At 41.9% G+C, this 27,045-nt stretch overlaps 1 protein-coding gene across 1 annotated transcript; it reads right to left on the bottom strand.

Moving 5' to 3' along the window:
- Positions 1 to 27: 27 nt before the first annotated feature.
- On the bottom strand, positions 28 to 26,896 carry afg1lb (AFG1 like ATPase b; the record flags this gene model as incomplete). Its single annotated transcript, XM_083898571.1, has 13 exons — positions 28 to 174; positions 446 to 553; positions 1,548 to 1,688; positions 2,499 to 2,599; positions 3,820 to 3,890; positions 5,070 to 5,152; positions 14,486 to 14,544; positions 18,681 to 18,780; positions 22,224 to 22,351; positions 22,586 to 22,687; positions 22,790 to 22,844; positions 26,241 to 26,551; positions 26,782 to 26,896. The coding sequence occupies 13 exons, from the start codon at positions 26,894 to 26,896 to the stop codon at positions 28 to 30; spliced, it is 1,521 nt and encodes a 506-aa protein (XP_083754697.1).
- Between the last annotated feature and the right edge of the window lie 149 nt (positions 26,897 to 27,045).

Raw genomic sequence — 27,045 nt, forward strand, 5'->3', positions numbered from 1 at the left:
AATTATCCTGGCAGGCGGGATTAGACGTTAAGTGTGCTCGGAAGCCTCGACATGACGGCGGTCTCCCGCCGCCCAGTACGACTCTGTTTGCATCTCCGTCAGCCTGGACACCGTCCTCTGGAAGGCAAAGATCTCCTCCTCGGCCGTGAACAGAGTCAGACGCTGGGCTGCCTCCTGTAATAAAGACGCCCGGAACCACAATTAGCGTAGTCAATTTCTTACATTTATATTAAAAAACTGATAGGAGTTGAGAAAAATGTGATGACATTTGAATTGAGGTTTGTAATCAAGCTGAAAATGCAAATAACTGCTGATAGAACAACTTGAATGACAAAAAAAAGACTTATACGTGTGATTTTCCATCATTTTTGTCCTTTAAATTGGAGATACTGGTTTTCCCAGATGTTACACTATAGTAGATATATATATATATTTTTTTTTTTACCCCACTGAGGCCCAGGTCATCCAGCAGCTGTCGGTCCTTCTCGTCTTCCCCTCCAGAATGAACAAACAGCCGGTGTAAAGGAGCTGCAGCCAGCAGCACCACTCTCACCTGGGACAGATCAGATCAGATCAGTTTGTTTATGATAAGGTAACTCACTTTATTATTCATGTTTAAGAGAGTCTCCGGTGATCGATATATATATTAAATGAGAGCAGTTGACCATTTATTTATTTATTTAGTGCGTCACTGAACCGTTGCTTATATCGCTTGTCCATTTGAGGAAATCTATGGCGTTCCTGACATGATTTAGGAGGATATTTACTTTATTTAATGTAACCAAATGTCCTCTCTGTCTTCAAGTCGATAAAGAATCGACTGTATAAAATCAGAAGATACAGTATGTGACAAATGTATATTATCATATACTTCTGGTTTCCCTATTCAAGGTTTCCAGATTTCTTCAAAAAAATAAGATAAAATGTTCTATTATGGTTCCAAAATATTATGGAAAGACAAAATAAAAGAGGGAAGGCTGTTATAGCCATCCATCCATCTTCTACTGCTTTATCCTCCACATGAGGGTCGCTGGTGCCAATCCCAGCTGATATTGGCCGTTTTCACTCTCAAACTCACAACTTTGGTCAATTAAGAGTGTCCAATTTCCTTAATCCTCAAATCTGCCTGTTTTTGGACTGTGGAAGGAAACCGGAGAACCGCAAGAAAACACACACACACACACAAACACGGGGAGAGGCTATAATAGCATATATCTTAATAAATACAGTGTAGTATTTATTAATATACATCACACCATGTGTAGCCACTATGAAAGCAGGCATGTGATGACTTTTTAACTGACTCTTAGTTAATTAAGCATCAAAAACATTAGGCACATTTGCGTTGTGCCTAATGAGGCTGCACAGTGTATGTATTATTTTAGCCTTTACGTTCCTTATCATGCATTACCATAACTGAAAAATCTTCTTCAGCTCCCACTATAGGAATACATACTTCCTACGGGCTCTGCACTAGTATTTCAAAATTAGGAAAATAAACAGGCAGTATGTGTGTTTTTCTTGCCCTTGTTTTGTCAGCTGGATACCTTTTTGTCGTATAAGTTGTCGATGAGGGTGGTGAAGCGTCTGGCCTGGTCCTTCAGTGTCAGCGTCAGCACCGGGACATGGCGAATGAAGACCGTGTCGAAGAGCCGAGCTATTTCAAGGTAGTCACTGGCACCGAGGGGCTTAAATACAACAAAGTGAGCAAAGTAAAGTCAGATATGAGCTTTCAATTTACAGCAGCAGCACAATCACACAATGGTTGCAGCGTAACACAGGGCTACTTCAACACACTGTAAATGCTGTGGTCTCTGCAATTATTCCTGATAAAATGCCAACAGTACAACGAGGGCACCTTGTGCAAAAGATTCAGGCTGATGTCATTTTAGTCCCTGTCCTTGGTTCTTTGCCATTCAGCATGATTGCACTCAAAAGTGATGTGGATGTGCCAACTAATGTCAAGAGAAGCCTTGAGGCTCTGATGCCTGCAAAAGCTCACGGCTCTTCATCAATCCTGAGACTTTACCCTCACCGTAGATTACTGTACCATCATGTCGTTTCTTTTTTTCTTCTTTTTTTTCTTTGAAGGCACAGTGGGCTCAACTATTCACAAAATTCTCAATAGACTTGCTTTTTGACATTGAGCAGTAAATGGGACCGAGATGGAGGGGAAGGTGATTCAGTTTGAGAGCAAAGGCTTGGACAATGAGTATGCAGAGGAGGGAAGAATCGGAACGTAAGGGTAATAAAAAAGAGGTGCTTTGATTTTGAGCAGTTTTGATTAGCGCTGAGTGGATTGTGTGTGTGTGTGTGTGTGTGAGCGAAACAAAATAGAATTGAATAGAGTGGGCCCTGCTGTTTTCAGGTAATCCAAAATTCTTACTTCACGATTGTAATTATCTAGTATTATCATTACGAATATGTGCCGCTATGTTCTCTGTGTTTTAATCACAGAGCGGTGACAATGAAATCTATCTCAGAAAATTATGACTCACTCGGCCGCACAGTTCGTCAAAAGTACAGTCTGCGATGGAGCCGCAGGTCCTGTCCAGAGTCACATCTCTGCCCAGCACTGAGAGCATCCGGGGACCTGTAACTATGGAAACACAAACATCCAGGAACAGTCAGACCGTGGCACTGTAGTGTCACATTTACAATTTAATCATTGTTACATCAAAAAATTCATCTATAAAGGAAGGGAAAGCAGATCAACCTACGTTAAATCATCATTTTAACTCTCAGTTATTAATTTAAGATACAGAGAATATAAAAAGACGGCAGAGAAGCAGCTTTTGGCAGACGGTCAACGACAGCAGAAGCATGGCCAGTCAACCATTACATCACAAACACCACTCCAGGCTCCGGTACAGGTGGTGTCATTTTGTTGGAAATGTTTTCTTGGCACAATTTGGGCCCTTTATTAGCAAGCGACCGTGTTGTTGCAGATCAAGTATAACAACACTTCATGGACACACTTTACCATCTGCTAATGGTGGCTTACAGTGTGGATAATGCACCACATCAGTCAGCAAGAGTTACTTCAGCAGTCTCCTTAGTCAACGGATGAAAATCTAATGAAACGCCTTCAGAATGTGGGTGTTTGGTGGTTTTTGATGACATATCATTGAGAGAAAAGACAAAACCATGCTGCCAAGAGTCTGAATATAGTAATAATATTCATATTTAACTCTGCTAAAGCTTATTCATTTGTGCCAAATACGTCACAAGGCGCTAAATTCCTGAAATTGTTGTCTCGCGGAGCTCCGCTTTGTCCGTAAAACACGCGAGAGTGCTGGCGAGGGCAACGGCATTCGAAAACCGGAAGTCCGCGAAAAGTTCTATTCTTGTCTCCACAGTGCAGCACAGAGTTCTACACAAACTTCCAGCCTCAGAGGATTTATCTGTCCAGTGGATACATGTTATATATGACGGCAATGTGTCTGCTAGAGCCTGCAAATGATCACTTTTCCAAATGCTAACTGCTGTTAGCTCCCAGTAACCTCTGTGGCTGATGTCATTTCCTGTCCCTCAAGTTTCATTTTACTTTTTTTTTTTTTTGGAAAGAGATACTACTAAACAGAGCGTTGTGAACAGGGCTGTTTTGGCAGGGTGATTGAACTGCTGTGGTGCTTCATCCTTATGGTATTTTGACCAAATTTAGGACACCAGGGAACTCGTTTAACTTGGAGAAATAGGGTATGATATGAGTCCTTTAATTGGGCGTTGCTATGGGGACACGCGAGTGATGTCTCTTCGTGTAAAATGGACATGTTTCCCCTTATAGATAAAGGTTATTTTTCCTTTTACTTCCCTTACCGCATTTTTGTGTCGAAGCCAGCTCCTTAAACAGTTCATCCAGGAAAACCTCTGCACCAGGCTCCTCTGCACTGCACAACACACACACACACACACACACATATTCACACACACATGCATGCATGCACAGGCAGGAGAGGGGAAGAGAGAGAGAATAGGATATGAAATTAATAATAGTGAAGTGGTCACATCAAATGGTGAGCTCAGCAGGAGGAGGGGGAGGAGGGGGGTTGTACTTAGCTTTTCACTCCATCAGTGAAAAAAAAAAAAAACAACCCTAGAATGTTAGCCTCTACAACGCGAGCATTAGCCTGTGAATGCACATCAACATCAGATTTTAAAGAGTGTGTTTGTGTGCTTGTGTTTTAACTCCAGGTAAAAGGGTGCGATGCGCTCTATTTACATACAGTGAAAAGACGAAAGCACTCAAAAGCTCCAACGCGCCAATGAGCGGCAGCAGCAGGGTCAATCAGGCTGCTACTGCTGCCTGTGTGTGTCTGTGCGTGCGTGTGTGTCGCAAATAGAAGGAACGCAATGAAGGAAATAGAAAACTAGCTTTTAAAGCTCCTCCATTTTCACATGTTCTTTTAATTCACCTCTCCTCCTTTTCTTAATATGAAGTAGGCTCTTTATCAGTCTTGCCGCGTAATTCTCCACATTTATCCACGTCGTTACCTTCTCTTTTCTGCCCTTAGAAAAATCTAACTGGAGGATGTACACAAACATTTCCTCTGTCTGTGTGTGTGTGTGTGTGTATGCTGTGGATGCATATTAAAACTGACTCTTTGTCAGATACACAACCTCATTCACAGCTGAAATGGTTAGCAAACGGGAAGAAATGGGCCCGATTTTGTGTGCATGTGTTTGTGTGTATACCGGTCTTAGGGATGGGTCAATATAATATTTTGTATCGGTATTCGTATCGGATACTTGTCAAAATAACTGGGTCTGTTTGCAGAAAATCATCTTGTGAGGGCAGTTTGTTTCTTCTTTATAAGAGCAGAATGTTGTGTTTTTGAAATGGCTGCTAAATGCATCAGCATAAGTGTATTTCTAACAATGTAGTGGTTTAATAGATATAAACAACTATATATATGTGCATGTATGTATGTATATATATATATGTGTGTATGTATGTATATTTATATATATACGTATGTATATATACATATACATACATATACATACACATATGTGTATATATACTGTATATATATATATATATATATATATATATACATGGTACTCACAGGTAGTATAGTTTCCCCGATGTAGCCTTGTCCAGCCTCCTGTAGTCAATCCCACCATTTAGGCTGACGGTGTGGCAATACTCCTGTATGTGCACACGCACATAAACACACAAACACACGAACACACAAAGAATTATGTCAAATAAGGCAAATATTCTATTCAGGGTCATTTTGAATAAATATCTCATTGCGATTATTTCGACAGGGATTGCGATATCCGAGGGAATAAGTAAGAAACAAACATGTTCTTGCGATTTCGATATAATTTCGATTAATTGTTCAGCCCTAATTCAGGGTATGTTTGTGTTGTGTGTTTTTCATTTAGCCGAATGTGAGCAGTAATAAGAGAGTATTTAAAGGTGCCATATGTAAGAATGTGGCCAAAACCGGTTACTACATTCAAATTCAAAATACCGAGGTCTGTTAGGTTTCGTTTTCTGGCGTAACTGGCAACCCGTGGTTGCTCGGCAGCTGAGACTCTACTAACTGCAGGTAGGTAGGTGGCGCCACATGCCAAAACATGATTTCCAGTCTGCAAAATATTTTTTTTAATGTGAATATTCTGGCTGTACTGTTGTTGTTGGTGAGTTCAGTTTGTTATATGAATATTATCTCATGAGTCTCTGTGACATATTAGGAGGATTTTATGGCCAGTTGCTTTAGATTTATTACATAATGCACCTTTAAAACCCATATGTAAAACATATTCTTAGTTTTTAATTTCAAATAGTATACTTTTAAATGTTCAAAACTGATCAGGGCAGAAGAGATGATGCTGGCAGTCAAACGTCTGCTCTCATTCGCCCTTTTTTTCCACGCTTTATTGAGATGATCTATTGTTCCTGTGGCTGTTCAAAGTTCAGACTTTTCTCGATAGTGTAAAACGTCAACAGGATTCATGTCAGGGAGTACAGCGCAAAACTATAATCATCTCTGCCGCTTCCATCAAAGAAAAGAAAAGAATTGCATATCATCCCATCCAAGCCATCGCCTAGCTGACTGAGTATTTGAACGACAGCTCCGGGTAAATTATGAAATCAGTGAATTTCTGCCACTGGCCCTCTTAAGCTGCAGGATAATTAGTAATCATCACAAAGCAAGGGGACGGAAATACTCTATTCTTCTCCGCTGTCAACTTTTTATCTCCGTGTCCGCTCACACAAACGGGGTTCCCACTCTGAGCCAATTGGCTGAATCAGGCTTAATAACAACCTGACAAACTCGCCCTTCCCCACGCACAAAAGGGAGGTGTCATTTCATCAACCTACTGTGACCCCAGCAACGGGTAAATAGTCCCTCCAAAAAAGGAAAAAAAAAAACACACTTGTCACGATCGCCGCCACATCATTAGAGTCTCAGTTTGTCTTTTTCCCCCTGCCATCTTCTACTCCCTCCCTTTTGTGCGCCGTCTCCCTTCCTACGGCAAAAGACTGCTGATGCGTTTCTTGACGGAGGAAGCGAGGCACAAAATAAGAGAGAAGGGGGACAAGAAAGTGGAATGGAAACACAATCAGCGATGATGATTCCATTGGTTATTTATAATCAGATGAAACGGAGGCCTCGCAGGTCATTACTTGATTATCCATCTTGAGGGGATTGTCAAGTTCTCACTCCTCCAAGATTTCATCCGCCCACACATTGTGGTCCTCCACCCCCAGCCCCTCTCCTCACCCCCCCCCCCCACCCTCCTCCCACAGACTCCAATCCCAGACTGTGTATTTTGCAACTAATAGTCTTATCTTCCTGTCACTCTACCTTTAGCTTATTGTGTCTAAAGGACTGATAAACTTCACCAAAGTTCCAGCGTTTTTGTCTCGTTGTGGAGCTGCAAAGATTACGCACTTTATCGGTCAGTTCACTGATTTTAAAAACTGCTCTTTTGATTAAATGAATTATATAGCTCTATATCTTCTCCCCAATTGCTTTGGAAGAGATTACAGTAAAGTTGAACAGTCTCCATATCAATTTGACTCTCATCACCTCTGTATGTCCAAGACTTTTGTTGCATAAAGAGCAATGATTTTCAAATGGCGGCCCGTGGGCCACATGCGGCCCATAACCAACGTCATAGTGGCCCAGCCTGTGATTCCACCAGAAATAACTGAAGAAATAACGAGAGAAACGTCCTCAAAATTCCTGCACCAATTTCTAGAGTAGGTATAGTAGTATAGTTAGAATACTGATAGGTTTGATAACAGTGTTTTGGATGCTGTTAAAGGATCTTAGAGATGTGTGTGGGTCGTATAAAACATAATATGTTCACATTATTTTAAAAAGAAACAAATATTGCGCGCCTTTTTGATTTTATGCACTTTAAGTTGCACCCGAGTCTGGTATGACCAAAATAACTGTGTTACTAGTTATTTTATTTTTATTTTTAAATGCACTTTTTGCTAAATCTATTTGTTAGAAATAGTCAGGACAACTTCAGGACATTTTTAAGAAGCACATGGTTTCTGCACCTTTGATAAAGTTCATACATTTATGTTTTCCCTTTCTTTCTTTCCTTGATAACCAAACATTTTACCTACACAGAGCAACTTCACAGACATCTACACTCTTAGAAATAAGGGTTCCAAAATGGTCCTTCAACAGGGGCTGAGGTTCTACCTGGAACCATTTGCTTCTGAAAATCCCTTTCCCAAAGAAAGGGTTTTTCAAGGGTTCTTGGTAACACTAATGGTTCCAGTAAGAACCATTTTGATCCAGAGAACCCTTTAAAACCCCTTTCCTGAATAAAGGGTTTTAAAAGGGTTCTTGGTGGAACCCTCCAAAAGGGTTTTACGAGCCAAAAAAGGGTTCTCCTATGAAGACGAGCCGAAGAACCTTATATGGTTCTACTTATAGAACCAATTTCTAACAGTTTACTGTATGTGACAAGTTAATTAATAGGAAATCAATGATGGCATTTCCTTATATATTATATTTTACACACATTCTGTGCGTTACAAACACGACAAAAGTTCATCATTAGGCACGCCTTATTATCGCTTATTCTGTGCCCGGCCGTGTGACAATTAGTCCAAAAGTGTAGCAGACACTACAGCGAGAGAGAGAGAGGGAGAGCAAGATGACAGACATGAGAATCAGAGTCTCCATAAAAGAAAGTCATCCAAACACATGTAGCTCCAATCGTGCCATTGTCCCAGCTGTCCACTGCTCTCTCTGGACAGACGTTTAGCATAAAAACAGAGTCGCTGCCTCTGCTCCCCTCTGCGCCCGCTCCCTCTATGACATATCTCTCTCTGTCCTTTACTCCTCAAAAAGTTGCTTTTGAGTTTTTTTCAAAGAGCGCGGTGCCATTGAGCGGCAACAAAAGCCAAGGATAGCTGACTATTGGGCCCTGATGAGGTCCACTCCCTCATTACCCGGCAGCAGAAAACATTTGATGCTTTTTTTTTGTTTGGCCCAGAGAATTGACCAGGCCTCAAAGAAATGCAGGGTGGGAAGGCTGAAAAAGAGATGAAGGGGGGAGAGCGAAAGAGAGAGAAAGAGGGAGAGGGGAGAGGTTGTCGCTCATTCAAGCATGTGTGTCTTACAGCCTTGTGTGGAGGGACCGAAGAAAAGAGGGATAGAGGGGTCGAGAGAGTGAGAGAGAGTCGGGGGGGGGGAGAAAAGAGAGAAAGCTTAAAACACACTGCCTTTATGCTGGCAAGTTCTGGACGACTCTTCTGACATCAAAGTGCTTTCACTAACTGGGGAGTGTGTGTATGTGCACATGTGTGTGTGTGTGTGTTGGGGGTGGGGGGGGGTGTATCTGGTGATCTTATTCATTCTTGGGCAGTCAGGGGTTCACGTGACAATGTGAACACCCTAATTACACCTAATGATCTATTCCCTTAAAGTGTGACCGCCTTGGGCCAGCCGCGGTTTGTTCTGCAGGGTCGTTCTCACAACCTCCCCCTGCCACGGCTGCTCCTCTTGGGGAAACATCTTTTGAGCTGGAGGCCCCACCTTTTCCGTGATCCAGGACCCCCTGTTGGACCCCCTCCCCCCCTCCCCCTCCCCCTATCCTCCACTCTCCACCCAGCCCTTGAATGGTGTCGATTGGCCCACAACCGAAACCGCGCCGAAGCTTGACGGAGGTCCGTGCTTCCTGCACCTGGCCAACAGAGGCACCGCAGGTCGGAGCCATGCAGCTAAGCAGCTTCCACATTTATTACACTGGTCAACACCAAATTTATTGTTTATGTTGTTTAGCTGATTAAGGATCATTTTGATTTGCTGAATCCAAAGATCACATTGGTTTTGCTGGTTTTCAGGTCAACTTTTTGAACAAAGCTACATTTTGTTTACATGTAAGGGTATTTTCACATCATATGATGCAAAATTCTTTTATATTTCTTGCCCTAAACAAATTCTGAAGATTTTGCAAGTGGCAACTTATGACTAATAGTTTTTTAAAAAATAAATTATAAGTGAATGACATGGCTTCGACTAGAAGATCTTGCAAAAATAAGCCTGACGTATTCTGCTACATCTGCGGTGAATACACCATTGTTCCTAACAGGAATCTAGTCACAAGTTTCATAAAGCGTGCTTACCATGCTTATTTTGATATAAAGGATAAAGCTTTGGCTAAATGTAATCAATTCAGTCAGAAGATCGAATTTTTCAAAATCATATTAGCATAGGAACCTGACCTGATTGAGAAAAGTGGATGTCATTTTTGGATTCAGCAGTGCAAAATGGTCCTGATTCAGTAGAAAAACCATAGACAACTTACGATCATTTTTTTTTGTAACCCAGTGTTCTCACACTTCAGCACCACTACCCTGCTGTACGATGACACTATCAAATTCAAACGTAGCACAAACAAGAATCCTGGAGCGATTTGTCTGATTGTGCATCGTCTCCTCTGGTGCCACAAAAGACTACAGACAAAAGACTATGTTCCCCCACATATGAAGTATACGTATACTGCAAATACACTTTTGGAAATAAGGGTTCCAAAAGGGTCCTTCTATAAGGGCTGAGGTTCTATCTGGAACCATTTGCTTCTGAAAAACCCTTCATTCAGGAAAGGGTTTTTCAAGGGTTCTTGGTAACACTAATGGTTCCAGTAAGAACCATTTTGATCCAGAGAACCCTTTAAAACCCTTTTCCTGAATAAAGGGTTTTTAAAAGGTTCTACCTGGAGCCAGAAAGGGTTCTCCTATGAGGACAAGCCAAAGAACCTTAAATGGTTCTACTTAGCACTTTTATTTCCAAGAGTGTACCCACAAACAGATCACCGTGGAACAACACTACAAGACTCTACTCATTGTTTGGATTATAAATACTGTCAAATCGGATCAGTAAGAAAAGAAAAAACACAAAATAGGACATTTGGATCGTTAGATTCTGTGAAAACTGTGCTCTTTGCTTACACTCTTAGAAATAAGGGTTCCAAAAGGGTCCTTCTACAGGGGCAGAGGTTCTACCTGGAACCATTTTTGCATCTGAAAAACCCTTTCCCAAAGAAAGGGTTTTTCAAGGGTTCTTGGTAACACTAATGGTTCCAGTAAGAACCATTTTGATCCAGAGAACCCTTTAAATTCCCATTCCTGAATAAAGGGTTTTAAAAGGGTCCTTGGTGGAACCCCCCAAAAGGGTTAGGAAAGGGAAGGGAAGGGTTCTCCTATGAGGACAAGCCGAAGAACCTTAAATGGTTCTACTTGTATATTATTTATTTCTAAGAGTGTAGTGTAATTGCGCTTTAGCATGTATGACATGAGTCTTTAATTAATAGTGAAAATGTCATATAAATTAAGGTTAATGCCCAGTGTTATGCTCAGGTATACAAGTTAACCTCCACATCATTGTAAACACTAATCTCTTTTAATAATACCATCGTAAACTCTGCTCCTCTTCAGCTTCATGAGGCTACAGTCGAGGCAGAGAGCGCACAAAGGATAGAAAAGATGTTCTCAACTACAGTGAAGTTCATGACTGCGGCTTCTTTATATTAACGATAACTTTAGGAAACAGAAAAAAAAAAGCGATTACCCACATCTGCCATGTGCACACACACACACACGCACATAATACAAGAGGAAAAAGATGGATAGGCTGCATGAAATAACAAGCCAAGGTAACAGAATCAATAAAAACTTGGACAATAAATACAGAGCCAGACTGAATGAGTTGAGAAAGGAGAGTAAAAAAAAAAAAAAAAACCTGATTTGTCGTTTATTAATCGTTCAGTGTTTTTCGAAAGAGGAGATAGTGATACAAAAGAAGTGAGGTATGCCCCCGAGGCCACAGTAAGTGGCACTGCTCTGCCATTACATGCTCTGGAGGACAAGGACAGTCATCAAATATCAACATCCATTTGATTCAATCTGGGTTTTAAATGGCAGACAGCCAGCTCTTCACAAGCGGTCCTTTTTTTTTTTTTCCCTCCTCTCTCTTTACCAAGGTCTTCACCAGAGGACCACATACCGCTCATTCCTCAGTTTTTCCCTTTCTTGATCATCCTATTTTTATTTATTTTGTGTCCCCCTCATCATTAAGTGCAATGCACACAACAATTACAGCATATACGCTGATGCAAACAAAGACGAGTGGATTTAAAGACGGGTTAAAAAACGGCGGGATTTGAAGAGATACTCAGGGTTGTCATGTCCCCCACCACCACCACCGTCGCCGCACCCCAGACCCTCCTACAGCAATGTGCGCAACTGCAATCGAACTAGCAGCGAGGAAAAAATAAAGTCACTATTCTGTTACCAAAATACATAGACCTGACCTTGGGTGAGTAAAGCCAGTGAGCAGAAAAGGATAGTGATGGAATAAAGAGCGGGGAGAGAGGGGTAGAGAGAGGATGCCTGATGAAAAGTGAAGTGGAGAGAGAGGACAGTTTCTGAGAAAGAAAGAGTGTCTTAGTTACAATACTGGCAGTGTCCATTAAAAAAGCCCTTAAACCCTGTATTTTACAGACTGCTGAGCTTTGCCATGGCTACAAAAAAAAAAAAAAAAAAGCCTAAACAACTGAATAGAGTCCCTGATGGAGTCTGGAGAGATGCTAAAAAGGACAAGAAATTACATATGACTCACTGGAAATGAATGAAAAAACTAGTAAACATAGCTAAAAGCTTTTTTAGATTCGGTGAAGTACAGTATGATGTCCATGTCAGGCAAGTGAACTGCTTAAAATGCACTGTTCTGATTCCTTATTTTTTAAGATTAGGAAACAGGCTTATTTCCTTAGGTCCTGACTAATCAGAAGTCAATGGTTAAATAAAGACCTCAACTCAGGCAGCCAGAGGGAATGGATTAACCTCTAATGCTCTGGCTCAGGTGATAGGGAGGAGAGGTCAGAGGCTACTTTTACTTTTTCTTTTTAACACCCTCATTCACTCGCTATAGAAACACACTCAGGCTTGTGCACATGGGAGTGAGCCGTGTCAGGCGGGACAACACACCCACCGGACCCCGCCAGCATTAATTCAATATATTAAGGGTCAGCTAGTTAGCGGTGTGACCTCGCCAGAACACGCTTCAACTTTACAGAACAGGCCGCTATAGAGACAGCAACTGCACCCCCCCTAAAAAAAAAAAAAAATACCCACGACCCCAAAAACCAGATGGCCTCACAAAGGGGAACATGGGACCCTGAAAGAGAGGAGGTAGTGCAGGGCAGAGAGAGACAACAGGCATTCAGGACCCTCGGTGAGGGTGGATTAGAGAGGGCAAGGGTGCTGCTGGGAGAGTGGGTGGGTCACAGGATGACTCCAAGGCCTCCCCAGTTGTGAAGCATTTAAAAAAAGAAATAGTGTGTTTGAAGCTCTGATGGCCTGAAACTGTCTTTGGCCTGGACACCACAGCTCAACTGTACTGCTCCTGGTATAACAGTATGAATATACAGTACCGGTCAAAAGTTTGGGGTCACACAGAAATGTCCTTATTTTTGAAGGAAAAGCACTTTTTTTCAATGAATATAACATTAAATGGATCATAAATCCACTCTATACATTGTTAATGTGGTAAACAACTATTCTATACATAGGTGTATAGAGGCCCATTTCCAGCAACCATCTCTCCAGTGTTCTAATGGTACATTGTCTTTGCTAATCGCGTTAGAAGGCCATTGGATGATTAGAAAACCCTTGTGCAAAGGGCAAAATTATAATTTTGAATATAAATCATTATTTCTAATCTTGTCAAATGTCTTGACTTTATTTTCTATTCATGTTGCAACTCTTTTGGTGAGTAAAAGTGTGACTTTTAATGGAAAACACACAAACAAATTGTATAGGTGACCCCAAACTTTTGTAGAGTAGTGTAACTTTTCATATGTTGTACATACCAGCAAAATGTGACTTGGGGAAATAATCTGATTTGTTCAAAAACCAGAATGAAGTATGTAGTAAGACTGTATAAGGTTTTTGCCTCAGACTCAACTGACTGACATAAGTAAGGGGTAGATATCGCACATATTAAAAATCAAATATTTGACTAAAAATTCTTCATTATGACATATCAATATAGATATATATTTAGAAATACTAGCGTTTGATTTCATTTGGATTCTACGATTTACAGTCAGGGCTGCTGTTAGCTCCCAGTAGCCTCTGTGGCTGATGTCATTTCCTGTCCCTTAAGTTTCGATTTACTTTTCTTTTCTTTTTTTTGAAAGAGATATGACTAAACCGAGGGTGATTGAACTGCTGTGGTGCTTCATCCTTATGGTATTTTGACCAAAGCATGTCACACACATGTTCGTTAGGACACCAGGGAACTAGTTTAACTTGGAGAAATAGGATACAATATGAGACCTTTAATGTTTTCATCCTCAAGGGTGGAAAAAAAACAACAACATTTTGCTTTTATAGTAAAAAAAATACTGCAGTGGTCTTTGCTTAGTCCAACTAAATACCAATAAAAGGTGCAAGAATGCTGCCCTCCTCCTGTTGCAAAATGCATGACAACAGATTATCATACAACTATTTATGATTATGATCACTCCAAACACATCAACGATCATCTGAGATGCAGGCGGGATAATGGTGCTACCTGTTTAAATTGCAAAGTAGATTTTTTTTTTTGTTGTTGCTGGAAATGCTAACTGGCACCTCGCTTCTCCCTCCTCTTCCCGTCCACACTCTGCCCCCCCTTTACTTTTGAAATGCAAGCAGCCTGGGTCAGTCACTCAGCCTGTCCGCCACGTCCCATTCACATTACCTGTGCACAGTTGCATCTCTCTCTCCCTCCCTCCCTCCCTCCCTCCCTCCCTACCTTTATCTTGCTTTCAGTGATCAAAGACAGCTTTGTGACAGTGTGAGGCATCCAGGAAGCAGAAAACATCAAAAACCACTAAGGAGCAACTTGCAAAGATAGAGATGGACAGAGGCACACACATGCGAGTGTGTATATGTGTGATAAACAAATGAATAAATTATCAAGACAAGAGAGAGGGATGACTTTGTCTCTACCTTCAGCACGTCGATGAAAGGTAGGAAGGTATCTCTCTGAAGTCCGTTTTTGTACAGATCTGAAAGAGGAGGGGAGGGCCTGTATTAGAGCTGCTGTTTAGCCTCCTAATAATGTCATTCCCCCGCCACAGATTGGCAAATAAAGTGTCTATTGATGAACTGAAGGATGGGTGGGGGAGACATGACAAAAGGGACCGAGACCAGGGGAGAAAAATGGATTTCTCTACCAGCAGCGGCGGCAACATAAAATTCATTACATTCCCAAACAATGGTGGCGAGAGAAAGGACTGTCGCCTTTTCAGCGCGGACAATGTCCACAGCGGCTCGCTGAATGGAGGTTTCAATTAGCTCGGCTGGAACAAATTACATCTGAAGTAGCATCCCTGATAGACAGATAAAACAGATAGGGATTCACACACAAACACAAAAGGCACACACACACACACACACTGATAGTTAATGTCGCTCCAGCTGCGAATGCAAACAAGTGGTCGGTGGTTGTTGTTGATGTTTGGGCTTATAAGCTTATACAGTAGGACCTGACACACAAACAACACTCCTACACTGTAATGGACTCTGATGTGTGGGAGATAAGACTATGGTCAGTGTTGGACAGAGGAAAGATTTATTTTGGATGAGCGGATCAATTGGACTCTGTTCTCTGTGCAGTAAACTAACACCTGATAACTCCTGACTAGGCAGAAAGACGGAAAACAGGCAGCGTACAAGTGCAAGAATGACAATATGGAGCACCCGACTCATTTAGAGGAGCGAGTACAGGGATTTTGTTAGATTTGGGCAGATGCTTTTTGTCTTTATTCTAAGATGAGATTATACAATATTTAAAGGTGCATTATGTAATAAATCTAAAGCAACTGGCCATAAAATCCTCCTAATATGTCACAGAGACTCAGGAATAATGTTCAATTAAAGCGGCCCTAGACAGGAAGTTCCAATTAACGCTGTTTTTTAGTGTGTATCTGCGTCATTACCCTGTTTACGAAGCCCTGAAGGTTCAAAACAAACAGTTCAGCCACTGCTGAGAACGCTGTGTTGTATTGCAATCTCGGGCTCAGTGAGATCTCTGAAAAAACCCGGTCCGTTTACGTAAACACCGGTTGTAAGCGGTCCTTACATAAAAGGGACTGCGGCGGGGAGTCGTGACAATGCTATTTTCATCGTTTTAACATTGTTAAAACGATGTTTTGATAATGAGCAGCAGTGCATCCACCGTTCCAGAGAAGGGAGCTGTGCTTCTGAGAGCGGGTGTGCTGAATATGTCACTTCCGGGTACTGGCCAATCACAACACAGTCTGTCTTCTGGGTGTGAGAGTTGAGTCTGAAATATCGCGGCTGGGGAACAGCGTCAGAAAATAGGATTTCTATCGGCTCGTTTACAGCAACTAGCAGGTTTTTGACCATAAAAACAAGTTAATGTATGTAAGTAGACCTCCATAACTAACATATATGTGCAACAGGACCACTCTATGTGAGCTTTAACATACTGAACTCACCAACAACAACATTACAGCCAAAATATTTGCATTAAAAAAAATATTTTGCAGACTGCAAATCATGTTTTGGCATGTGGCGCCACCTACCGCCGTCTACCAATCATTGCAGTCAGTAGAGTCTCAGCTGCCGAGCAACCACGGGTTGCCAGTTACGTCATAAAAAACGAAACCTAAAAGACCTCTGTATTTTGAATTTCAATGTAGTAACTGATTTTGGCCACATTCTTACATATGGCACCTTTAACAAAATGCTACATGGATTATGGTTTAATTTTAAAAGACTTTCCCCTGCAACACTGCATCTAATTTGCTCTGAAAATGTCAATAAAAATGATTGTTCATTTCAGGGTAATTAAAATAAGCTCTGATCATTAAAAAAAATTTGTGTTTCACAGCGTTTTCCCCCCTCCCACTAATCCTCCTCAATCACAATAAACTCAATCGGTACATAAAACCGGCAAGAAAATTAAATTCTCGCTCTAAACACATCTAGTGCTTTTTGATACCAGCATCTCCACATCAATAAAAGGTGGCAAATGTATGCCTTTCATGTGTATTTGTCTCGTATGGCTTTCAGTGTTCCATTAACCATGTAATTAATACCAAGTAGGCCCTCTATCAAGTTTTCATGGGTTGGCTGCTTTGTTGTTAATAGCTAGTAAATATCAGAGATGCGCGTCTTTGTCTACGAGAGCCATCTTGCTGCCATCCACTTCGTTCCCACTCAAGGTTCCTGGGACATCAACATCTTACCCGATAAAGAAAAGACATCAGATAGCACATCATGCATTTAGCTCCACCTTGATCACCATCTTTGCTCATTCTTTTGCAACCTCACTCCAGCGGCAGTAAATGCGACATGAAAGCCTGGCGTAAAAAGGCTGCGTTGTCTGCTGCATCTTAAATTCCGAGCCTTTTAATTGCTGTTAATAGGTAGTAACGGGGATCCAAGGCTAAATTTATGCAACGCTTTCTTTTAGACGAATGTAATTAATGAATGACGTAGACGCACGTGTCACGTGTGTGATGTTGCATGTGTTACAGGTGGAGGAGAGGCTAACACTGGAGCTCCAGGAATACTACTTATCACTGCAGCAGCAGGAGTACGTACAATCTGTTTGTTGAATAGTTAAGGGCAGCTTCAGGGCCAAAGGATGGATTTTCTGACAATATTTTACTGTTAGTCTTTTTTACTTTTTCCTCCGTCCTTCTGAGGGGGCGAGCTTTGTGTAAAACCTCGAATTCCCAGTTGTCCTTGCAGTAAGTCGCAAGGTAGCGGTTACGCTGACAGCAACAACAGTGAGAGCAACATTAAATATGGTGACAATGCCTCCGCAAGAAAGCTTTATTTCCCAAAAATATTGTTCAAATCAGATTATTAATTGGAACAATTTCATGGTCAAAGAGGCAGTAAGTGTTTTTTTTTTTTTTTACATTATAGCATAATGTCAATTAATTGCCACACTCTTAGAAATAAAAGTGCTAAGTAGAACCATATAAGGTTCTTCGACTTGTCCTCATAGGATAAAGGTTCTACCTGGAACCCTTTTGGAGGGTTCCACCAAGAACCCTCTTAAAACCCTTTATTCAGGAAAGGGGTTTTAAAGGGTTCTCTGGATCAAAATGGCTCTTACTGGAATCATTAGTGTGACCAAGAATCCTTGAAAAACCCTTTATTTCAGAAGCAAATTGTTCCAGTTAGAACCTCAGCCCTTGTAGAAGAACCCTTTTGGAACCCTTATTTCTAAGAGTGCAGAGAACCTACCTGACTCTGCACCTGCTATAGGTTCTGTTTTTAGTGATGGGATCTGGCCCGTGCTGTGTCGTTCATCTGAAAACAGGCTCAGTAAAAGCAAAACTAGAGCTGACTGAGGGAGCATTGGTGGGTATACAGCAGCATTTATAGCATGGAATAAATAAATGGAATGCTGAATAAATGCTGAATGAATTGGGGGGCCCACCAAATAATATCAACTTATAATGTGTTTAGAGCTGAAATTGTCAACTATTTTGATAATCGATAATCAGTTTGAAGCTTTTTTCATTATTAAAACAAAATTTATGATTGTTTTAGCTTCTTAAATGTGAATATTTTCTTCGTTTCTTTGCTACATATAACAAATAAATCATTAAAACTGAATCATTTGGGTTTGTGGACATTCGAGAACATCTTCATTTCCAGCTTTGACAAATGTTTTTTAACATTTTATGGACCAAACGATTCATCGAGTAATCGAGAAAATAATTGACAGATTAATCGATTACGAAAATAATCATTAGTTGCAGCTCTAAATTAGTTATTTCTGTATGCTGTATGTTATGTTTACTATGTCATAAATACGTTTATATTGTCAACTTTTTCATATCATTCCATATCAAAACAATCCCTTTTAATGTGAAATGATGTGAAAAATCATCATAAATATTATTATTTCCATGTCATTTTACTTCACCGGCCCCTTACTGACCAAATTAGACACTCAGTGGCCCCCAGGTCATTTGAGTTTGAGACCCCTGGTTTAAATGGTAAAAGTTTAAAGATTTTACACTTTTGTGAATAATTATTTGAGGCAATGTTTCACTCACAGGGACACTTTTAAAACTACACTATTGGTTTGAAAATAACATGAAAGCAGATTTAAACCATACATTATGTCCTCTGCAGACATTGGTCATCCTACCATCAGGAGGTCTGTTGGAGGTGGCCACCACCACCACTCCGCTCTTAAACAGCGTCTCAAACAGCTGCTTCAGGATCATGGCGTCGGCGACGTCGGTCACCTGAGAGAAGACGAACAGAAAAGAAGAAAAAGCAGGTTCATGTACTGTATAATTTACTTCACTTTTTTTCTCCACTGTACGTGTGTGTGCGTGCATGTGCGTCTGAGGTCAAACCATGCTATTAACACTCCATGTTGATTAGCGTCATTCAGGTGTGCTCATTCAAGCCTTTGTATCTGGTCACGGCCATTCACACTCGCGCACACACATCCGCGCACACCTAAACCACTTGAACTGACTGCAAATGGTCACAAAGCACCTTTCTGCTCGACACAAGTAGCGGAGGCAAAGCGCCGGACCCGGGCTAATCAACGCAGCAGACAACGCAGAGACCGAAATCAAATAAAAACCAGGGGGAGAAAAGAATAATGAAAAACAGAGCAGTGTGGATCCAGACTGGGGCAGCCATGGCCGAACAAAGCTTTAATCCAAGATGACCATATAAAGGCAAAAAGGTGCGTGTTGCACGCAGACACAAGGCTTTATTCAGTTACAATGCATTCAAACGTCCAATTTTTTTCATAATTTCCACGAGTCCACAATTAACAACGGTCAACGACAACAATGAAGCAAGGACGTTTATGAGTCGCTGGCTGTTAAATGAAGAGGTCTGACCTTTCTGTTCGTAATCCACCGCTCTCTCTTTTGTTCTTACGCTCTCAATTCGCTCTCTTTCACCTCTGCTGTTCTTTTGAACGCGTATGAAGGGAGAAATCACGTTGCCACGTGATGTACACCGATGTACACTTTACACATAAGGCACAAAGGCCATCAGAAGAACTGCAGAAGGCGATTCGTTATTTCAGGCTTTCTTATTCTAAAAAGTTGTTCTTCTAAAGTCTCTGTAAAGACTGTATCTGATCTGGTTGCTGACGATTTCACAGATGCCATCATTTTTTTTTACAGGAAACCTTCTAAGAGTGAGGACGTGGCGAGACAAAGAGGACGACTTCTCCATCGCGTATCTGTCCCGCCCTCTCCTCTTACTCCCTCTTACCTATTTTCCTGTATATAACAGGCACTTCTGACGGCCATACCCACAGCATATGCCTCCTTTCATACTCTGGAGAGTCTTCTGCTTTTGCTTATTAGCCTCACTGCCCTCGCCAATACTTGATTAACATTTGTGTTAAAGCCTTGATTTCACTAAGGAGAGGTGGCTGGGGGCATCAAATTAGTGTGTGAGTGCGAGCGCGACTGTGTGTGTGTAATGAGAAGCAACAGAAAGCCAAAGCTGCGTGTCTCTCTGAAGGGGCCCCCATTTCCTCCGACCGCAGGATTTTATTTTCATTTCAAAAGAATCATTTAAAAATGACCTTTTATACAACCTGGATTTGTTTATTCATGTGCCCTCAACATGGGCATAGTATTAGGGGCAATATTGATTGCTGAATGAGTGAGGGGAGAGGTAAGTAGAATGGGTACCCACAGAATGAGAAAGGTGGAGGGGGGGGGGGGGCCTGATGTAGCACTTGTGGAGCACAAAAAATAATGGTGCAATCTCTGTCAGGCAATGCTGATATTTAAATGAGCATCCAATTACTCAAGCGGCTGTCAGTTTACCGCAAGGCACACGGGTGCCAAATTAAACCTCTTTTGATGTTACACCTCTTTATGTACACAACCTATGAGCAATTTCACAGAGGCTGCGCGGTGACTGAGGCCCTGAGACAATGATGCTCAAGCGCTTTCTTCTCACTCTTCTTGCTCCCTTCTCGCTCTCTTCCCATCTTTCCATCTCCGACCTCTCAATGGCGAGTATTCATTAGGAAAGCCGGGTGGGGGCCGTAAAAGGAGGGAGGGAGGAGGGGGGGGGCTACAAATTACTGATAATGGCATGGCGCTAATGAAGAGAATGGAGAAATGTCATTAGCATTTAAGAGGATAAGATCCATCTGACCCGCCGCCGCCAGTCGCTTTCTAGCTCCACTCACTTAAGGAAGCAGAAGAGCGACTGATACCCAGAGCTTCATTTGCATGGCTGAGTGGAGGAGGATGCTGATTGGTATAGACACCCCACCCCACCCCGCCGTCACCCCCCCCCCCCACCCCAACTCTCCCAACCTCGCAACCTCTTGTTTATGCATCACAAACAACGTGCACATGTCTTCTTGTTTCCCCCTCCATTCACCAGCAAGCAACAGTTGACGAGTGAAAACAGCAGAGCAGGCGACGGCAAACAAAACAAATCAATGAGAATGCACAAACAGCGCCGCAGTTTAAAATGTGAAAGCCGGGTCGGATGAAAAGGTGGGCCAGCTCTTGATCCTCGCAGATGCGGAGAGGCGGTGATTAGAGAGAGCAACCGCACCTTCTGTGCCCTCTGACCTGCTGGCATTATCTCTAATGATATCGCTGAGAGGAACCAGGTTTGGGCTCTGCTCACAGATGAGTTTTAGTCACTGATAAGAAAGACAGAAGCAGAGGCTTTCTCCAAAACAAAGAATGAGGAGTGGGCTTCAGGGATGACTCTCTCTGTGACACCAAGGGGTAAAAAAGTTGTGACTAAAGCCTGAAGGTGTCTTTTAGATGTAAATACTCACTGTACAAAAACTATGACTGACTTGGGTGTAAGGGTTTGGATGAAAACTAAAAACATTAAATCATTGACCCTCTTCTCCCTCTATAAAACTACACTGAAAGAATGATTTGTTGTGACTGACAAGTCACTATGTAAGTTTACTATATTCAAAAAGGCCACTAGATGTCCCCAGTCTTGCTTTGTGGGAATAACACGCATAGAAGCATGGAGCTGTCCAGACATGAAAGAGAACACTGATCAGGAAATTTTGTTTATGCACCTAATACTATGCTGGGATGAGACAAAAAACAAAAAAACAGTTTTTGCCTTATTTAAAAGAGAAGGGGGTAAATAATTACTAGAATTAAAACATTAGAAATAAAAGAAAGTGCAACAACCCTTTACTTGCTTTCCTCTGACAAAGGACCATCAGCTGTGCGGCATCATCATAGAATATATACATTTTTTAAAAAGTGCTTTTGGCTTGTTTCACACCTTTAAAAAAAGATATATTGTAAACATATTTATTATTCATAGTGAAATCAATATTCCCCAAAGGTCTTATCTCTTTGAATAAACTATATGCATTTGAAATGTAGTGAAAACACATACGTTAGCACTCACATTGTCTTGTCTCACGCGGAGATTTGCACAACTAATCTTCTTAGGGCACGGCATTGACATCCATTCATTCATTTGGACAGCCTAAACAAACCATTATCCCTAACCTTAACCATAACCAGTTAATACCTAACCCTAACCCTAACCTTAACGTAACCACAATTGGAATCTTAGCAACTTAACCAGATCCTCAGAAATTAGAGGGTTTGGTCCCCATGATGAAAAAGGAAAAAGTCCTGAAGAGGTGACATATACACAAGTACACACCCACACACAGAGTGCCCGTAACAAACTTGCTCACCTGAAACTCGTCAAAACACAACAAGCAGGTTTCGTTGCTGATCTCCATGGCGACCGGCGATATAGGGTCATAGGTGAACATCTTCCCTAGCGTTCGCTTCGGCAGGCTTTGTTTCCTCCGATGGATCCCTTTAAGAAGTACGCAGATATACAGATGTCAGGCACGTCTTAAAGCACACCTGCATCTGCAGCAAAACCCAAACACGCTGACAATGCCTGAACGAGGCGTTAATTTCACCTGTGTGCGTAATTGTAGACAATTAGCGGGAGTGCTTCAGGACAAACACAGGGATAAATATAGGAGCTCCCAGTGGATGTAGAGTCAGAAAACTTCCACGAAGTCATGAAAACAGAAGTACTTACTTTTGTGGATGTCCAACATGAAGCCGTTGAAGTGGACTCTCTTTTTCCGGGTGTTTTCCACGTAGGAGTAAAACAAATCCATCAGCATGGTCTTCCCTGTGCCTGAGGCGGAGAGAAATTCGATAAAAAGTTGTTTTTTAAGGTTTAGAATCATAGGAAAATGCTATTTTGAAATAAAAATACATTTTCTATATGCAATCTTACCAACATCGCCATATATATAGAAGCCTTTGGGTGGTCTTGGATTAGACTCGTCCTTCTAGGGAACAAAAAGGAAAATATAATGATATGTGATATGCTTATTTCACATCCTTTAATAAGACAAAAATGCACAATAGTTGCTCGCAAATCACTAGATTAAGTCCTTCTTGAAACCACGACACAATATAGCGCGGTGACCTAAATAAACTGCGTTGATATTCATTACCATATATGACTGAATTATCGTTTAATAAACAAAGTATGCTGAGGCATTAAGCCACCACTACAGTGTGAGGTTTCACATTCTCCAGACTAACCCACTGCAGGGGAGGAAGACAAAGGGGATCTAATCAACAAGACAAGCCAGGGTTCCCACGAAAGAAAAGCATCATCAGAGGAACAATGGGGGGATTTGTCAGACAAAACGGAGAGGACTGGATGAGGCTCCATACAAGATGGAGTGGACTTGTCTGTGCAGTCTGTTTAGCGCTGCTAATTGTGATACGGTACTGTTGCATTGAGGTTTCGCTGGAAGTCATTGTGCTGCCTGCCTCCCATTATCAAAAGACCCTCGCTTCAAAAAAAAAAAAAAAAACATATTCTGTGCGACCAAGCTGAGAATTCTGAATAAAGCCAAATATCTCTTAAGAGGGTCCAAGCCCGGTAAACACACGCTTTATCAGCACAATTATGACATGTGCTGATTAGAAACAAATTACAGATCTGTCGCATAAGGTTGAACGACAAGAGCGCTCGCCGATTCTCCATCTCTGTATCTGAGCGACATCAAATAACTCTGGAATGAACTATATAGAGTGGATTGTCCTCTTGAAAATTAATTTAGTGTATATATTTTATGGGGAACGACACTCATTGTCCAGTGCACTCGGTGTCTACCACACAAGGGCTACTTGACTCTGGAAAATGTAGACAATGGCTGATTGAAAACTAAATGGAAAAAAACAAACTTGTTATCCATCCTCTGCCTCTGCTCCTCCCCTCCACCCCATCCACCGCCCCCCCTCCTCAGTCCCTGCATCCACTGCTTGTGCTATGCTGGAGTGGAATATTGGACGAGCAACAAACCTCTCTCCTGTCTGCTCTACGCATAACAGTGTGTGACTTCTCTCTCTGACTTCCCAAGCTGCCCCTCAGGCATGATGGGGTAATTGTGATGTGATGGCCCACAGCCATTTTGCTTCGGCAGAACGGAGAAAGACAAGGATGTCCCTCAGCCACACCGTCTCGCTGAGCTCCGTGGCCTTCTTTGACCTCCTGGTGGAGGATATGGCCTGGTACAGTGGAAAGTTCACATGCAGGACTTTGGCTTCAAAATGACTTTAGGGAAACTTGTGTGTGAACTTGTTTACCTACAGCCAAAGATGAAGATCTCTAACAACGATGGTTAAAATTGTGATTTACTGAAGTTATTGATAAAACTGTCCTGTCCTGCTGGTGACCTACCCTGTACAGGCGACTCATGATGCAGGTCTGACTTGAAGAGTGCGGCTCCCACTAAACAATGGCCCATTGTTAACCAGCCATCCGCAAAACCATGCTACATTGGGTCAATATTAAGTCAAGTGTACACTCCTCACAGACTTGGTCAGTTAGTGAGCACAATGGCGGCACTTTCACAGAGCGAACAGACACCAAAAGGACAGTGGTATGACCTGATTCAAACCAGAATAATTGCAGAAGCGCTCCAGTCAGTGTGTGTGTGTGTGTGTGTGTTTTTGCGAGAGCCAGCGCAAGAAATAAGGTGCAAAAGCAGCGAGGGGTTGTTGATAGTCTAACACCAAAGTATTTGACAGAGTCCCAAATCAAAAGCAAAAAGGACAAGAATGGATCAGACAATGGGGATCCTCTCATTACTGCATGGGGATGGTGAGAGAATGAGAGGGGTGCCGGGACGAACGCAGCGGGAGGTCTGCCCTGCTGCCTTCCAAAATCTCTGCCGAACCCATGTGTTTGTGCCAGCTCACCAACAAACAAAAAAAAAAAACACTCCCACCACCAAATAGTAGACAGTCAGTGCCCCTGACCTAAAAACAACAACAGCCCCCTACAGTACGCCGTTCCAAAACTCACATCCACAATACACTTCCCAGACCCCTATACCCTCCCTTTGACCTGAGCCCCATTGCCCACCATCAGTGACACAACTGAGGTACAGTGCAGCGGACACTGTAAGGTCCCTCCATATGTGAGACGTCAATGGGGCTTTTCCAACAGATTGAGAGTCCAGATGCCACTCTTTACAAAAACTCTGCTGTCGTGTTAATCCTAATCTGTATCCAGAGCCACTCCCTCTTTAATAGCACATGCTCCATTTTTAAAATGTGTTTTTTAATTTAGTAACTGGGACTTTTTGTTAAAAATACACATTATGCAAAGCAAGACCAAAGGAAAATGGACTAGAGCTTTTAATAGTATCACACACCCTTCTTAAATTGATGGATTTTGGTCCGTAGTTGGGTATATTAGCAGCTATTTTTTTTATTTCCCACAGGATTTTTTTTTCTTTTCTAACACTCACTCACTCATCTTCTACCGCTTTATCCTCCACATGAGGGGCGCTAGTGTCAATCCCAGCTGACATAGGGTGAAAGGTGTGGTACAACCTGGACCTGGTCTTCTTTTACAACAGTGTTTAGTCAGCAAACATCTTCAAAACAACATAACAAACTCCATCTGATGATTAAAGCTCTGGGAAATAACTAGTAAGTGGTCATTTGAATGTTTGAAGACCAAGACAGTGGTCGTGTTTATAAAGGAATGTTTTAGCACTTGACTTATAACTACTTATATTATCTAGTCGTTTCGCAAAATTATTTCAACATTTACTTTGACTATGTTTTAGGGACCCACTTTTTAAACATGTGACCTAATTAAAAATATGAATTGTGACCACCCCCACAGGCTCGTATCTCTTGCACTAAGGAGTGAACAGCACATGAATACCTTATAACAACAGTCTATGGCCAAAGATCGGTGAATCCTGGACAGGAAGTATGTCACCTCTCGGTCTGATGAGGGATCACAGACTACATGATTTGCCAAACTGACTGAACGCATCAAAGACTCACAAGAGCGACCATCATTTTGATATTCCCACTACTTCCTGTCATATCTGTCTTTTTCCTGTGAACGACCTCCTTTTTTTCATTGGCTGTTGGCAACATGTGTTTGCAGTTGGGTCGGTAATCAGTACACACTCCAGAGTCCAGATTTCTGTGACAACTAGCCATGCCAACTGTCCCCAACTAGTACTGACTGGTGCAGACTCTGCCCAAGTGGGTAAAATCAGGCAAAAAATATTGTAGTGTGAACATTTACCTTATTCATGTAACAAACATATTAAAATTGTTTTTAATTAAGTCTGTGACCCTTCTTCATGTGACCAGTGTGGGACAGGTGGGTCATATTATCATGATACATCTATAACACATACCTCTGTTACCTTAGCAACCAGTTCACCACCTCCGTTTCCAGCAGTGGTATCGTGGGCCTCTTCATCTCTCTGAGGTTTACTGTTGTTGTTGTCATCTTGTGGAGGCGGTGGGCTCAGGTACTTGCTGTTACTGTACTTCTTCAGGATATGTTGCAGCTGAGTCAGCTGCTGGAGGACGTATCGCTGCTGAGCATCTTCCCTCAGGGAGCCGCAGCGGACGAGGCGATCGTGGTGTTCAATCACATCTGCAGCTGAGGACTCAGAGGAGCAGGAGGACGTGGATGAACTGCACGTCCTCCTGCTGGTGTAACCTTGAAGCATGTCAACAACAGACACGTGTTAATCCACATAAGTTAAATACACCACATCATACACCAAAATACAATGTACCTTTATTATTATTAGCTGAAAAGGCGACTTTAATAATACAGAGGTTATTGGTGTAGGCAGCATAGTTACGAAACCTGTATTACCTACAACACGTTGTAACAGCCCAAATTTAACACAAGAAGACCACCATTGTCCACAACATGTCTCTCACCTTTCCGCCTGTAGCTAGAGGACACACGGCAAATGTTCGCTGAAGCAAAAACTGTGTTTCTAACAAATATATTCAATGAGCATCTGAAGGATGTAGTTGCAGCGCAAGCCGCCATGTTGATTCAAAATGCTGAAGCTTTATTGACACGTACAGTACACGCTGGGTACAGGAATGCATGAGTTTTGAAATGAAATGGAATTTGATATTAGATGAACGTGCCTGCAAGTGTAATTGTATGCGTCCTATTAATCCATAAGGTTTAGA

This window comes from Microchirus variegatus (genome assembly GCF_963457635.1).
Source record: "Microchirus variegatus genome assembly, chromosome: 12".
Lineage (NCBI taxonomy): Eukaryota > Metazoa > Chordata > Actinopteri > Pleuronectiformes > Soleidae > Microchirus > Microchirus variegatus.